Source organism: Melanerpes formicivorus, unplaced genomic scaffold (assembly GCF_026170545.1).
Source record: "Melanerpes formicivorus ecotype bairdi unplaced genomic scaffold, bMelFor1.0.p_v2 SCAF_3, whole genome shotgun sequence".
Taxonomy (NCBI): domain Eukaryota; kingdom Metazoa; phylum Chordata; class Aves; order Piciformes; family Picidae; genus Melanerpes; species Melanerpes formicivorus.
Window position 1 is genome coordinate 13,910,982 of NW_027142355.1, and position 15,114 is coordinate 13,926,095.

A 15,114-nucleotide genomic window follows, 5' to 3' on the forward strand; every position below is an offset into this window, starting at 1 on the left:
AACTTCAGTCTTTTCTCATTCTCATCTTGAATCACGCTGGATAGGTAGTTAAGTGATTGGATTATTAGGATTTAGTGATCCTAAGTAATTTCATTGTTTTATCAAGTCTTATATTTTTTTAATACTTCATTAGGAATTAATTAAGACTTCAAAATGAATAATAATATATCAGACCAAAATACTGTACGGGTTTGCAACAGTTTCTAGTCTTTCAAAATATTTCCATTGAGTTTTGAAGGAACCAACACTTCCATGATGGAAACATATTTTCAATAAAAAATATTTAATCAAAAATCCTGCAGCAGCTCTTTTAATTATCACTGAATAAAAATAAGATAAAATAATGTACAGAAGAACTGCCAAAGATCATATCATCACATGCTAGAAGCACAGCAGCCTTTTTCCATACTCTGTTCACGTCTTAGTCAAAAGCCAATTCCCTAAATGCTCTAAAAGATGAAAAGAGAGCATTTTCAGCTATTACCTATGTATTTAATGACTGGGTAGCAGATACAGTGGACACATGCCTTTCAAGTTTCATTGGTCTTTAAAACTTGTATTATGCAAAATGAAACACAAAATGATTACATTGTAAACATTGTTATACCAGAAAAAATGATAAAACAATATTAGAATAATATTTGTTAATAACATTCATTTAAAGTGTCACTTCAAATGAATGCTATTTTAGCATAGAAAAAAATATTTTTAGTAATTCATGGTTTTCTGCCAATTTAGTTAAAATATTTACATTAATTTAGAATCATAGAATCATAGAATCAACAGGGTTGGAAAAGACCTCAAAGATCATCAAGTCCAACCTGTCACCTAAGACCTCATGCCTACTAGACCATGGCACCAAGTGCCACATCCATTCCCCTCTTGAATACCTCCAGGAATGGCTACTCCACCACCTCCCTGGGCAGCCCATTCCAATGGCTAACAACTCTCTCAGTGAAGAACTTTCTCCTCACCTTGATCCTAAACTTCCCCTGGCACAGCTTGAGTCTTTATATGAGTCAGCTGAGTTTAAAAGTTAGTGTTGAGTAGGTAATTTCATAGGAATCATATTTGAAACACTGCATTTTCTTGTCCTCTTCAAGAGCAGGAACAGCTACTTTTGTATGTAAAAGTGAGCTCCTAGAACATGTTTTGTACAGGTTTATCAGTAACATGTCCCTGCACATTCTTCACCCATTGTTGGCCTCTCCAGGTGGGACATCTTTGGAGCTGTCATTGGTACTGAATGTGGGACACTGGAATCTGGCTCAGCTCTGGTGTTTCTCAGAGATGGAGAAAGAAAAGTCTGCACTCCGTACATGGACACTACAGGCTATGGGAACTTGAGGTTCTATTTCAGTATGGGTGAGTATATATTGCTAATGCCATACAGTGTGTGAAGTGCCTGACATTTTCCTCTGCTAGCACATTGGCCTAGAAGAGATTCATACAGAGCAGTATGGTCCAGTCTCAAGGGAGGTATGATCTGTGTGTGGTATGCCTCATGAAAAGCACTGATACGCTGTTAGCATCATCTGTGGGCCTTCCCTGCTGGAACAAAGTGCAACCTCATTTACCACAGCAAAGAAACCAAATGTGTCCTGTCACTTCCCCTCCCCACTGGTGTCTGTGCAACTGCACTAGTTGGGTGTTGCAATAGACAAAAATCCCTGTGAACATGGTGGCTGTCATTTCAGTCCCTCACAGTATTTTTCCAGAACTTCTATTTTGCACATAAAGGAAATTGCAGGAGGTTATTCTCTCAACATCTTTAGAAGAGGTGAGGATTTTTGCTTAAAAGTAGAGAATAACAGAATAATAAAGGAGGAAGCAGGGACTGAACTTGTGACCTCCATAAGCAACCTTTTGAATCAACAAGAAAAAAACAGTCTTTAATGAGTGGAAGGCCTCGTGTTGTTGTCCTAAATTGTTGCACAATTACATGAATTACATGTAATTCATGTGTTACATGAATTACCAGTAAAGCACAGTTCTTCCAAGCTTGCCAACACTTGCAAGAGAATCAGGAAACACATTTGCTCAACCTTCTGAACTTAAGGGAGAAGTTGTCAGCATATGCAGGCACAGAGGACAGTGGAATATTGGTGAATAAAATGTATTCTGTGCATACTTGTAAATGAAATTAAATAATAGTTCAAGCATTCAGGCAAGCAGAGGATTTGGAGTCACCATCCCTGGCGGTCTTCAAGAGGGGATTAGATGTGGCACTTGGTGCCATGGTTTAGTCATGGAGTCTGTGGTGACAGGTTGGACTTGATGATCTTTGAGGTCTCTTCCAACCTTGGTGATTCTGTGATTTGAAAAGACACATAGATGAGCAACATTGCAGTATAGTACACATCTTGTCTGGTTCTGCACTGCTTTGCCTAGTCCATCCCAAGAACTGGCCATTTGTAGTGAAAAAAGCAGAGAATGGGTTTGATGTGTGCAACATTTCTGCTTTACATACGTTTCAAAGAAGCTTCCCCATCCTGTTTTTTTCTATTGTAGTGGTGTTTTTTATATATACCTGCAGTACCCACAGTGTACAGGAAAATGGTGTTTCCTGTTTCAATTGCAGATACTTCATTTAAAAACTTCTTTCCAGAACACCAACCTACCTGTAATTACATCTTGTAATTACAATGCAGAGTTTAGTGCCCGTACTTGTAACACATCTGTTCTTCTGAAGAAGGTTAATGTGTTTTATGTTCTGCCCACAAGAAGATGTTTTAAATGCCTCCCCATCACAAACATGTCACACATTGTGTGCTGCAACAGGCTCCATTAATCCCTTTCAGCATATGGTGCAGACAGCAGCAGAAACAATACAACAAATAAAGTACGCAGCAATCTTGCTTGTTTCCTACTAAGAACAAGTTCTCAGCTGCCAAATGACCAGCTGAGAGGTATTTAAGAAGTCCTCACAGATGATGTGTGAGGCTGCACAGAGTGTGAGTACTAAATAACAGTTTACTGCTGAGACCTCAAAGAGCTGAGTATTTCTGAGTACATAGGATTTAAAGCATGCAGGTAGAAGTATTGCTTTGGGCACAGCATTTTCTATTACAATTGTTTTGATTAGCAGATTAAGAGAGGTACTAGGTCTTCAAAATTGTCAATCCCCTTGATCTCTGGCATGGTCAATCTGATCAAAATGTTCTAATACACTGTGTCCTTAGGCTTGGTGTTCATTTGTTTCACATCCTAAATTAAACAGCATCCAGTTGTAATTATTTTCGTAATTATGGCTGCATTATATGATTCCACTTTTCAATAACAAGGTCTTAATTAATTTTTCTCTCCATCAAATGGGTGTTGTACAGGGGGAACTTGTGATTCTGGAGAATCCCATGAAAATGATGTCATACTCTATGCCAAGATTGAAGGCAGGAGAGAACACATCCCTCTTGACACCCTGACTTATGCTGCTTACAAGGTAATAATAATTTTAAATAAAGCAGGTGGATAGGATGGATAGATCAATCTGTTCTCCATGCTGTGTTGATTGTTGAATTCCACAGGGACAGGAAACATGACCTTCCTAAGAACATAAATCGTGCACAGATCTTGCAGTGATAGGATGTCTTTGTAGAACAGCTCTGCAGTTATTGCTAATCACTCCTTGCCTGAGCAGGACTCACATTGGCTAGAATAACAGGCAAATGAGCAACGGGTAACACGTTTAACTGTCAGCTGAAAGCTTTACTGATAATGCCTCCTCACAGAAAGTTACTCCTATCTTCACTCAAGGTCCTGCTAGCCATGGTCTGATACTCAGGACCTACATCCTAAGAGAGTCAGTTGTGGTGGAATCAGTGGCTGGGAAGAGAGCAATTCAGCAATGTCTGGATGTCCTTGCCATGCCTAATGCTGGAAATGTCACATTTTACACTTTTTCTTTCAATTTTAAATCCATCTGTGTGCCTTTCAGAGGGTCCACAGTGCTGTGGGCATGACCTCAGACACAAGAGGCAGTTGCTGGCAGTGTGGACAGGCAGCATTTTCTCCGCTGGCAGGACAGGACCCTCAGGCAGGACACTAAGAATCTCAACCTAGAGTGAGGAGGCGTACAGACCATGTCTACCCTGAGTAACCAAGCCCTGATCTGTCCTTCTGCTGCTGCTGTGCAAAAGACAGCAAAAATAAATGTGTAATGCATGTGCACAGGGATATGTTAGAGGTTGGCAAGCAGTTTGCTTATACAGTGTGTGGGAAATTTGGTGGTATGGATGCAGGTAATTTCAGGCATTTTCACTTCAGCTCTAGCCTTCAGAAAGCAGATGTTTACAGCAGGGCTTTGGCCTGAGCATGACTGAGTCACTTGCATTGTTTCATTGTGCAAGGCTTCCCACCTCAATTGCTTCTGTGTGAAAGACAGGGTAGAACATTTTTTAGAACTAAGGAAACTGTAATTGTGAAATAATAAAAAAAAATTGGGGAACTCAGGGAAAGATAGGATCTGAAGTTACACTGAATTAATTGTGGAGGTTTTTTTTTTAAACGAGCAGTTTAGGACAAAGGGAAAGCTTCATATAGCAGCTCTTACATTTACTTCAATAAGACAATATCCTTCCTACACATGCCTGTGAACTCATGCTGGCACCCACTTCTCACGTAGTCAGACTAGACATGCCAGTACCCTGCATTTTGCTTCTGTGAGCTGAAGGGCTTCAGAACAAAGACCATTTGTCTTTGCCAGATGAGCACTGACAAAACAAACAAGTATTTTCAGAAGGAACAGTCTTTTCTGTAGTGTCTTTACAACCAAGCAATTTGATCCTACTAAGGTGATGAGCAGCACTGCTATTCAAAGTGTTAACAGTTAGGCACATAATAGAAAATGTTTTTATTTGGAATCTCCTGTGTGAAAAAGGTGGCTAAGAAAGTTAATAGAAAGGAAAGAAGGAGAGAGAAAAGCAGTTTTGGTTCAGTAGATGTGAAGTTGCCTTTTTATTTTAAATGGTACCTTGTGACCTTTTTTAACACTAATTTATTTAAGCCTGGTTTAATTTCTTTTAAAGGTTCCATCTTTGGTTTCTGTTGTCATTAGTCCGGACCTGCAGAATCCTGCAACAAAATTTTGCCTGAAGCAAAAGAGTCACCAAGGCCACAACAGGAACGTTTGGGCTGTGGATTACTTCCATGTCCTTCCAGTGCTCCCTTCCACAGTGACTCACATGATCCAGTTTTCTATCAATCTGGGTTGTGGAACTTATCAGCCTGGTAACAGGTACAACTGGGGAGAACCCTTTTTTGATGATCAGCTTTCTTGTACATTTTGGTTTAGAGCTGCTGGGTGAGTGTTTGGAATGGCTTTTGTCAAGAAGGAGCAGAGTCAGTTAATAATGACAATTATAAGCTGCTCAAAAGCCAAGGTTTTGCCTCATCTCCACAGGCCTAGGTTTATATATCCCACATGCAATAAACGGATTTCCATGTCCAAACTTGCTTTCCTTAGTCCATTATTCTGAAATATGCTCATGGTTTCAGAGCAACATTTGCTTTAGTTTCTAATGAACGTTAGATTTCCCTCTTAATACTGCGTCACGGGGCAAACGTTAGTCAGTGCCAGAAACCTGCCCTGCTGACCTCCCAGAGATTAGTGTTGGCACAAGCACATATGATTCTTGTAAGACTGGTGATAAACAGTGCTCATCCTACTGGCCTCACCATGAAGACCTCATTGTAAACAGGTCACAGAACTGTTGATGGCTTCACTTCATCGACACATTCAATATTTTTTCCATGGACCTAAGGGAGAGGGGAAGAGAAAGAAGAGACTAATTTGTGGCTTCATGATTTGTGGAATCATGGAGATGTTGGTTGGGAAGGACCTTAATGCGTTATCTAGTGAAACCTGCTGCTGCAGGGGGGATTGTGACTTGATAATCTCCATGGATGGGTATTGTGTTATCTCTGTGGGTGACCTGCTCAAGTGAAGTGTTTTCTGTTGTCATGTCTTTATGACTGCTGCCCTTTCTACTGTGGCTGCCAGTACTGAGGAGAATTTGGCTATCCCTCATGAGTGCTCTCTGTACTCTGAACTTCATCCTTCTTCAGCAGGCTAAGCAAGCCAGGTCCTCAGCTCCTCCTAGCTCTCAGTGCTCAAGACCGTGGGCAATATTTTTCTACACAGAAAATTAAAACCTTGCCTGTAAACACTTGTGGCCTGCAACTATGTGTTATATAAAGTCTGTCTCTATTAGTTAACTGATGGGGATTGGTATATGGTTTGAAAGATTAATATTCTTTCTTCATGTAAACTATTTCTGAAACAGAAGAGAGCTTTCTCATAACAAAGGAAGCACTGTGTCCCCATTATGCCTGTTGGTATTTCCCTAATACAGCAGCACTTCCCATCTCCTGGTATCCAACATTGTTCAGAATGCTTTCATTACCACAGATGTGAGAGGGTCATGCTGAATGCATGCAGTAAATACGACCCTCTAAGGTATCAGCAGAGCTCAATAGGAAATAAGTTAGTCAAAACCTTCCTAAACCATTTTAATACACACAGACACAGTGATGGTACATGTAAATAAAGTAATATTGTCAGCAAGTTGTAATGAAAAGGAGAAGTTATAATGCAATAATTTAGTACTGAGGTGATGAATTATGATTTTTATAATGTTTCACTGACATTACTTTAAATAAAACAGAACATTACAAGCTAATTATGTGGAGGAAATTAGAGGAGTATTTCAACATAATACTATATCCAGAATAAATCAAGCGCTTTCTATATTACTTTTTCAAGGTCTTCAGAATGTGAGACATCTGGGATTTTCCTTACACTCCTGTGTTGTAAACAGTGGTGGGGTTTCTTTTTAATATGCAGTGGAACAGGGAAGAAAAAAAATCTCATAATAGTTTTTGGAAAGATAAACTTACCAATGAATTTTTGGGAGAATGGACTCACAGACTCAGTGGATGGTCACAGAGAGTTTCTGGCTCTCTCATGAAACTGCACTTGGATGGCTGGATTTATTATTAGTCTCTGAAAGCAGAAAACAGCAGACTCTTTCCAAGCTAATCTGAAGGTTTTATATACGGTTATGTTATCAGATTCACAAAAAATCAGCACTGAGCACTCCAGGCTCTGTGAGATGGGAGGAAGTTTAGGCTTGAGGTGAGGAGAAAGTTCTTCACTGAAACAGTCATTCGCCATTGGAATGGGCTGCCCAGGGATGTGGTGGAGTCACTGTCCCTGGAAGTGCTCAAGAGGGGATTGGACATGGCACTTGGTGCCATGGTCTAGTCATGAGGTCTGTGGTGAGAGGTTGGACTTGATGATCTTTGAGGTCTCTTCCAACCTTGGTGATACTGTGACACTGTGAATCCTTTAAAGACCACTATGGATGGGTAGCACAGAGGTTCCCAGAGCTCCTGGGGGCTCTGTCTGCTACAGGGGTTCTCTGAAGGGTGCTCTTTCCCTGGTTCCTTCCACCCTCTGCAGTTCTCAAGGGGGGATGGCTGTTTTCACTGTTCCAGAGTGCTTTTCTGATCTCCATTAAGACATGTTGAGTGAAGGAGACAGATGACTGAGGAGTTCAGTTAAGTTAATATTTGTCAGCAACAAAAGGGAAGAGCCAGCCAGAGCAAGAATAGCTAGTGGTCTCTTACCACCTTCTGAAGAGCTAATGGTTAGCACTGGCACTTACAAGTGTCCTGTGCTCCCATGATGCTCTGTAGCTATGATTAAACCATGCTTTCTCTTCATTATTTTTGAAACTATTTCCAGATGAAATAGAAAAGTAACAGCAGCTCATTTAACAGCAGCAGCATAAATACGCTAGCTACGTGGTGGCTAAACAAGACAAGGTGTTTAGACAATCCTCAGGTTGGATGCTAAACTTTTAGATTTAAATGCTCAGTCTTGTTTCATGTTGGTATTTTCAGAACCTGTTTAATTCAAAATCTGACTAAATGTGCTTTACACTTCAGCATCAGTTATTAGGAGTAATACATTTGTTGACTTCTCAGTGTTGGTGCTTTTACATCTGTGTCTAAGACAGGGAGGCTCATGGTGTCTTTCTCCTTTCTCTCCTTCACTGTATTGCCAGTGTCAGCTTGGAGTTTTCAACAAACCATGGTCGCTCCTGGTCCCTGCTCCACACTGAGTGTTTGCCTGAGATCTGTGCTGGGCCTCACCTCCCCCACAGCACTGTCTACGCCTCTGAGAATTACAGCGGGTGAGAGTGCTCTCTGCAGAGCTAACTGAGATGCAAGGGTAGAGAAGTAAATTATAGGTGACAGAAGAAAGCAGCAAAGCACACAACCCTATGTCATCTTTCATTTTTGACTAGCTGAGGACAGCAAGGAAGGAGTGTTCTGGTCTCCTGGCTGCCCAGTAATGAAATTTGAAATATATGGGGCTGCTTCTCTGGTGTAATATTTCTGATGCTAAAGATAAATTACCAAAAAAACCACAACCCTGTAGGCAGCTTGCTGGTAATCAGAAGAAAAGTTATACCTTGTCAAAGCCACAAAAGTTTTCTTCTTAGTCAGGGGAACCATAAGTCAAAACTGTATTTACATCCTCAGACACCTTTACTCACAATCCCGATATTGAGTTACAACGAAGCTCTTTCTCTATGCTTCTGCAGATGCAGATTGTTCTTAGTGCCACTTTCTTGTATCAATACTTCTCTTTATTAATCCTCTTTGGTATTGTTCTGACCATGAAGTGAGCTGTGACATCTTGCTGTGTAGTGCAAGTCCCATGACTTAGTATCCCTCTGTATCCCAACTTCCACAGACACTTCAGAGCAGATGATACAATTATGAAAAGAAAGTGTAGTTGAAGCATTGCTCTAATCCTGCTCCCTTGTCATAGGAACCATTATGCTTGGTGTCTGTAGGAAACATAGACCCATAGAATGATGGCCCAGACCACAGCAGACTAAATTCTCTGTGTCCCTCTTCTCACTTGCAGCGGCATGCACCAAACACCTCAATGGCACCAGAAGGCTTAATGCAGTGTACAATTTAGAAACTATTTATTGTGATGGAGAATTCCCCACAGCAAAGCAATTCAAGGTCTTTGCTGAGTCCATGTATTCATACAAGGGAGTTTAGAATGCAATAATTAAGATACACAAATTGTATGCAAATATCATGGGCCATGTTCTTTGGGTTTTTTTCAGTCATTATTTCTAAAGCTGCAGCAACTCCACTGCTTCATTTGAGCAGATTTCAGACTTACAGATTCTCAGAAGGCTCCCAATGTGGGTAAGCACACCTGCAAGCACAGAGCTGCCCAGCAGTGTGAAATGCTAGCCTGGTGTTGATGTGTTTCAGGTGGAACCGAATAACTTCTCCACTTCCCAATGCTGCACTAACAAGTGACACCAGGATCCGGTGGAGACAAACAGGACCAATCCTTGGCAACATGTGGGCAATTGATAACGGTCAGTATTCATGTACATGAACATGGCACATTGGAAGGGTTAATTTGTTTGTACTGCTCCAGGGAAACATGTTTTCCACAATCACAACAGTAAGGATTTTCAGGTTGTTAAATTCCATTTGTTTCTAACAGTTGTGTTGTGAAGCTAGAGGGGAATTCTACCATTTGGAATGACACTAGCTTAATACAGACCCCTTCTTTTTTCTTTTCATTAAATGCTTTCCAGGAAAAGCTATGGGTGGCAAGGGCTTACTACAACATTTCCTCTGACTGTTTAGTCCTAATTATACAAATAGGTACCACACTGCACTACTAAGGGCATTTACTGTGCCAGCCTAAGCAACAGTTAACAGCACCTGGGACACATTTTTCCTTCTGGACATAGAAGACCTTCATAAAGCAATGCTGCTACCAAAACACTGAAAAAACTTTTATACTGTTGACAGTATCTTCAGGGGGAAAGTGCCATCTGTTTCTAGGAAATTACTTTTTACCTTCCTGTTCTTCAAACAGATGTGGAGAACTGGGAGGAGCTTATATTGACTTGTATAATTATAAAGTAAAGTGCAGAAGATAACAGGGACAGTCCTCAAAGGAATTGCTTTAATGACAGGGAAAATACTTACTAACAGGATAAAATAGCTGCAATGTACAAAATGCAGAAGTTAGCATGACTGAAACATCAAACTGTGAAAAGGCACACAGTTTTTAGTTTGCTCATTAGCCTTAAATGAGGCTAAGTAAACTCCACATAGAATTTGTTTTGTTAAATGTATGAAGCGTGTAATTTAAAGATTTATAGTGATATCAAATAGCCTGTGAAATTTTGCAGTGACTGCCAGTAGGGTTTGATATAGAGCCTGGCAATGGCAAATTGTTACATTGAGCAAAATTCTTAAAGCAGATTAATGCCTGGTTTTGGAAAGAAAATCCCTGAAGCTGATAAGGTAATGACACAAATTAAAGTTATCAATGAGAAGTGGCATCATCTTGACATTCTGTGTAGAGAGTTAGTACTTGTCTTTAAAGATGATGATATACATCAAAAGAGAAGGGGAAATGAAGGTATATAAACAAAATAAGATGTCTGTGAGCATCCATAAAGGTGAGCTGCTACCTAACAAATTGCAGACTCTAAGTGCTAGATGCTCATAGATGTTCACAGAAACAAGATCAAGACAAAACTGATCCAAATGCTTTACAATGAACCAACAAGAAGCTTTTGAAAATCAGTGGGCAATCAATCCATTTGCACTACCTTGGCTTGCACAAAAAAAATAGATCAAAGAATGCTGAATGCTCCAGTGCAAACCAGTTTCAAAGAAGGGCCTGCTTCAAGATGGCTGTAGAACTGCAACATGGGAATCACAACTGAGTGTGCTTTGTAGGTTTCGCACTCCTCCTGTGTTAGACACTTTTGGAACGGAAGCTTTACACTGTATTACAGGGAAATACTTACAAATATTGGCAAGCCACTCTCATTCTTGTAGAGATGAATATTTTCAAGGATTCAGGGCTCTGACTTTTAGGTTCACAACTGTTTCTTCTGTGAATTAGGTTTTAGATGAAATCTGGAAGCTGGCCATCTTCTAGAAACACTGGAATTCTGCCAACTTCCATAAAGCTTTTTTTTAATGTTCATTTTGAATAACATCATTACAATTTTAACCCTTCTACTTTTACCACCCCCTCAAAAAGACCTCAAAAGACACAAGTAAATCAAACAGAAAAAAATTTTTGCACCCTGAAAGGTGAGAAAATCTAGAAATCGCATTAAATCTGATGGGGAGTTATGTACACGAAGTAGCTAGCAGGAATTTAGAGCACGTGCCAGGGTGTACTGACAGGCTGCTGTGATGAGCAGCACCATAAAACTAGGAGAGGAAAATAAGTACTGCTTGTTATAGGTGATTTCACATTGGTGACTGCTTGAATTACATTCCAACAGTCACAGTGCAAGTGGATAACTCCAAGTAATAGGCACTCTTCAACAGAAAATATTACATTGTTCCTGGGTAAGGCCCGTTTGTCATGTTCTATTGAAAGAACTTTGTCCACAAACTATGGGCTACACCCCAATTAATGCATTTGGCCTATCCATTGCAGACTAATGCTTTTCTTTATAGCAGTCTAATGGGATGGAGCTTGTTCTGAGATTTACTCACCTTTCCATCCTTCGTCTTCTTCACAAAATGTTAGCACTGTTGATTAAGAGTCAGTGGAGGAAGATGAAGTAAAAGATTAAAATGAGTATTTTCAAGTGCATGTGATTAGGAGTCTTATTCCTTTTGATTCTATGGAAGTACATCATATCTAATAGTTACTTCAGACATGTCAGGACAGGTTTTAATTCCAACTGGTCCAGTGAAATTAAGTGTAGATTTCAGTGGGAGAAGGAGCAGCACAGTTTTTGAATCTGCAAGACTGCTGTTGGAATGTGCAAATATCCATACTGAATCACATTTCTGAAATATGAAAAAGAGAAAGCAATGAATAGCAAATCATTTGATCTCATTCACAGTCTTGCAAAAATCAGGTGCCTTAATTAAACCATCACTAATGTATTAAGCCACATTGTCCATTAGGTAATACATTTTCCCTGGCTATCCTTTTGTAGACATCTTCCAGCTAAGGGTTTTAAAATAAATCAAATAGCTTTGTGCTCAGGTTTGCGTACTGTCTTGTGCTCATTATATTGTGTTTATCACATACATGACCCTTCATGTAGCTGATTTGTTTTCTCTGCAGTTTACATTGGTCCATCTTGCCTCAAATTCTGCTCAGGGCGAGGACAATGTACCAGGAATGGCTGCAAGTAAGAACTATAATTCAGTACTTGTATTCAATGCTGTCACATAGTTCACTTGATGATATGAAAGTTTAAGTGATTTTCATCTCAGCCCTTGCTTTTCAAGATGACTAATTATAAAATTAGCATAGGCCCAGAATGCCTCCAAAAAGGCTCACCAAAAAGCTAAAGATCAATCTTTCTAAACTGCATCTGGTATAATATTTTGGTTTTAAGTTTCTTCTGGGAGAGAGGATAACTTCCAGTTAGTTCACTCTAAAGTGTGCTACAGAGCACACTGAAATGCTAGTGATGCATGCTTTATATTGGTTCAAGGTTTGGGACTACAAAACTTTTATACGAAATTTTGGGATAGAATTACAGTTGTCAGAGCTGTAATATCACATAACCTAACAGACTTCAAGAACAGAAGGTCAGCACTCCACTGTTTTTTGAAGGTCTGTCTTGTTAAAAATATTCCAGTCTAAAATATAGAAGTACTTAGTCAAAACCTGCAAGCACATTCAAAATACTGGTACAGCTAGTTTTAAGTCTTAACAAAAGTGTGATCCATGAGGTGCTCTGTTCTGTTCCTCAGTTTCTTATAGTCGTATCTGACATGCTGCAAATAAAAGCAAATTAATAATTTTATTTATTAACACCTCTAAATTATATCAGCAATAAATGCGCTCCAAAAATGAATACAAATATTTCTGTTATGTGTGGACTTGTGGAGTGTTCATAGAAATGACTGTTTTTTTAATTGGAAAAGTATGTGCTAAATAAAAGGTCCTCAGCTATGCAATACCTGAATAAAATTTAAAGAGGTTCTCAGATTTGAGAGGGACTTTGTATGTATCTTCAGTTTGTGAACAACTGTAGCCACCTCTGCTGGTTTGCCAGCCAACCACAGGAGAAGATGGGTCATGAATTGCAGTGTTCAGTCTCCCTCACCCACAGGTGTGACCCCGGCTTTTCGGGCCCAGCGTGTGAGATGGCGTCACAGACCTTCCCTGTGTTCATCTCAGAGAGCTTCACCAGCTCCCGCCTTTCCTCCTACCACAACTTCTACTCCATCCGGGGAGCTGAGGTCAGCTTCGGCTGCGGGGTGCTGGCCAGTGGCAAGGCTCTGGTCTTCAACAAGGATGGCAGGCGCCAGCTTATCACTTCCTTCCTGGACAGCTCCCAGTCCAGGTGAGAGTGGAAGAGTGTTAATGTGAGGCAGATAAATTTGGTACCTCTGCCCCTTCCTCCTGCAGACTTGTATATTGTTAAGGTAATAGTTATAAAAGGAAGAAAACTTTTGTACAAACTCCTGGTTCCATATTGTAATGGTGATTTCATAGTTCTGCCTTTTTTACTCCTCCCTTCTGAACAACAGCACCCAAAACAAACTGGAGGGAAGTTATTGTACAGCTCAGATGGAAAATATGAAATGTTAATATCAAACCTGAGCATCAAAGCCAAGGGCTGATTAATTATTTATAAGGTTGTGTTTATTTGACAACTTGTGGCAGCTGATTAGATCCATTCACTACTTCTCCCTCCCCTTCAGTGCCTAATAAATAATTAAATGCTGTAAAGATTGTAATTTTTTAACTATATGTGCCACAGTGCATCACTTGACAGTAAAAACAAATCACATGTACAAACCCCCATGAATGAAATTTATCAAAGTTTGTTTAGATTGAGAAGATCTGAAAACAGTCTTGTTGGAAAAAAACCCAACAAACCATTATGCAAATAGTGCCCTATCAATATTTGTGTAATTCTGATGTAGGTTCCTGCAGTTTACACTGCGCCTGGGCAGCAAGTCAGTCCTGAGTACCTGCAAAGCACCCGACCAGCCTGGGGAAGGAGTGCTGCTGCACTACTCCTACGACAACGGGATCACCTGGAAGCTCCTGGAGCACTATTCTTACCTTAACTACCACGAGCCAAGGTATATGCACCAGCATTGCAAGGAGAATTATCTACATGCACTTCATGCTGGTAGTGGTGGTCGCTGCAGCGCAGAGACCAAGTACATCTGCCCATGTGGTGTGGGAGTTAAGAGAGTGAAGATCTCTTAATGCACACTAAAAGTTACTGCTGGGAACTTCCCATTTTTGCCTGCCTCTCTAAAACTGGGTGCATGGATTTAACAACAGACTGAAGGAGTTGAGGATGTTCAGTCTGGAGAAGAGAAGGCTCCGAGGTGACCTAATTGTGGCCTTCCAGTATCTGAAGGGGGCCTACAGGAAGGCTGGGGAGGGACTTCTCAGAATCTCAGGTAGTGATAGGACTAGGGGGAATGGAATGAAGCTGGAGGTGGGGAGATTCAGGCTGGATGTGAGGAGGAGGTTCTTCGCCATGAGAGTGGTGAAACCCTGGAATGGGTTGTTCAGGGAGGTAGTTGGGGCCCTGTCCCTGGAGGTGTTTAAGAGCAGGCTGGATGAGGCTCTGGCCAGCCTGATCTAGTGTGGGGTGTCCCTGGCCATGGCAGGGGGGTTGGAACTAGCTGATCCTTGTGGTCCCTTCCAACCCTGACTGGTACTATGATATTATGAACATTCAGATCTCGGATGATGTGACAAAGCAAGCGGAGACAATGAGACACGGGTAAAAATGTACTTGTGGGAGATAGAGACAAGTCTCTTCCCATGGAAGCAGCCATGCTTTCTTGTAAAGAAAAATTAACATAAATTATTTGTAGCATTGAAGCCACTGATATCTTCAGTACACCAACCTCTGGGGTTAGGAGTTTGCAGGCAGAGCAGGACAGCTGAGACAAAAATCTGACTGTAAGGGTCTCTGCAGGTCAGTAGGGTAACTGAATGCTCCTTCTATAAGGGGATTGTGACTCTGTACCTGTGAGTTGGGTTTGGTACCCTGCTGGAGACTGTGCCTTGGGATTGGACAAATCCCAGAGAAG

General features: G+C 40.7%; 1 protein-coding gene across 2 annotated transcripts in view; it reads left to right on the plus strand.

The window, feature by feature from the left end:
* The window catches only part of RELN (reelin), a 290,574-nt gene that overhangs the window by 179,613 nt on the left and 95,847 nt on the right, over window positions 1–15,114 (plus strand). For both annotated transcript variants that reach the window (XM_068167080.1, XM_068167089.1), the window contains exons 12-19: window positions 1,214–1,365; window positions 3,327–3,439; window positions 5,025–5,233; window positions 8,067–8,195; window positions 9,304–9,413; window positions 12,161–12,227; window positions 13,161–13,394; window positions 13,981–14,142. In XM_068167080.1, the coding sequence (XP_068023181.1) occupies window positions 1,214–1,365; window positions 3,327–3,439; window positions 5,025–5,233; window positions 8,067–8,195; window positions 9,304–9,413; window positions 12,161–12,227; window positions 13,161–13,394; window positions 13,981–14,142 (1,176 nt within the window). The remainder of the gene's footprint in view (window positions 1–1,213; window positions 1,366–3,326; window positions 3,440–5,024; window positions 5,234–8,066; window positions 8,196–9,303; window positions 9,414–12,160; window positions 12,228–13,160; window positions 13,395–13,980; window positions 14,143–15,114) is intronic.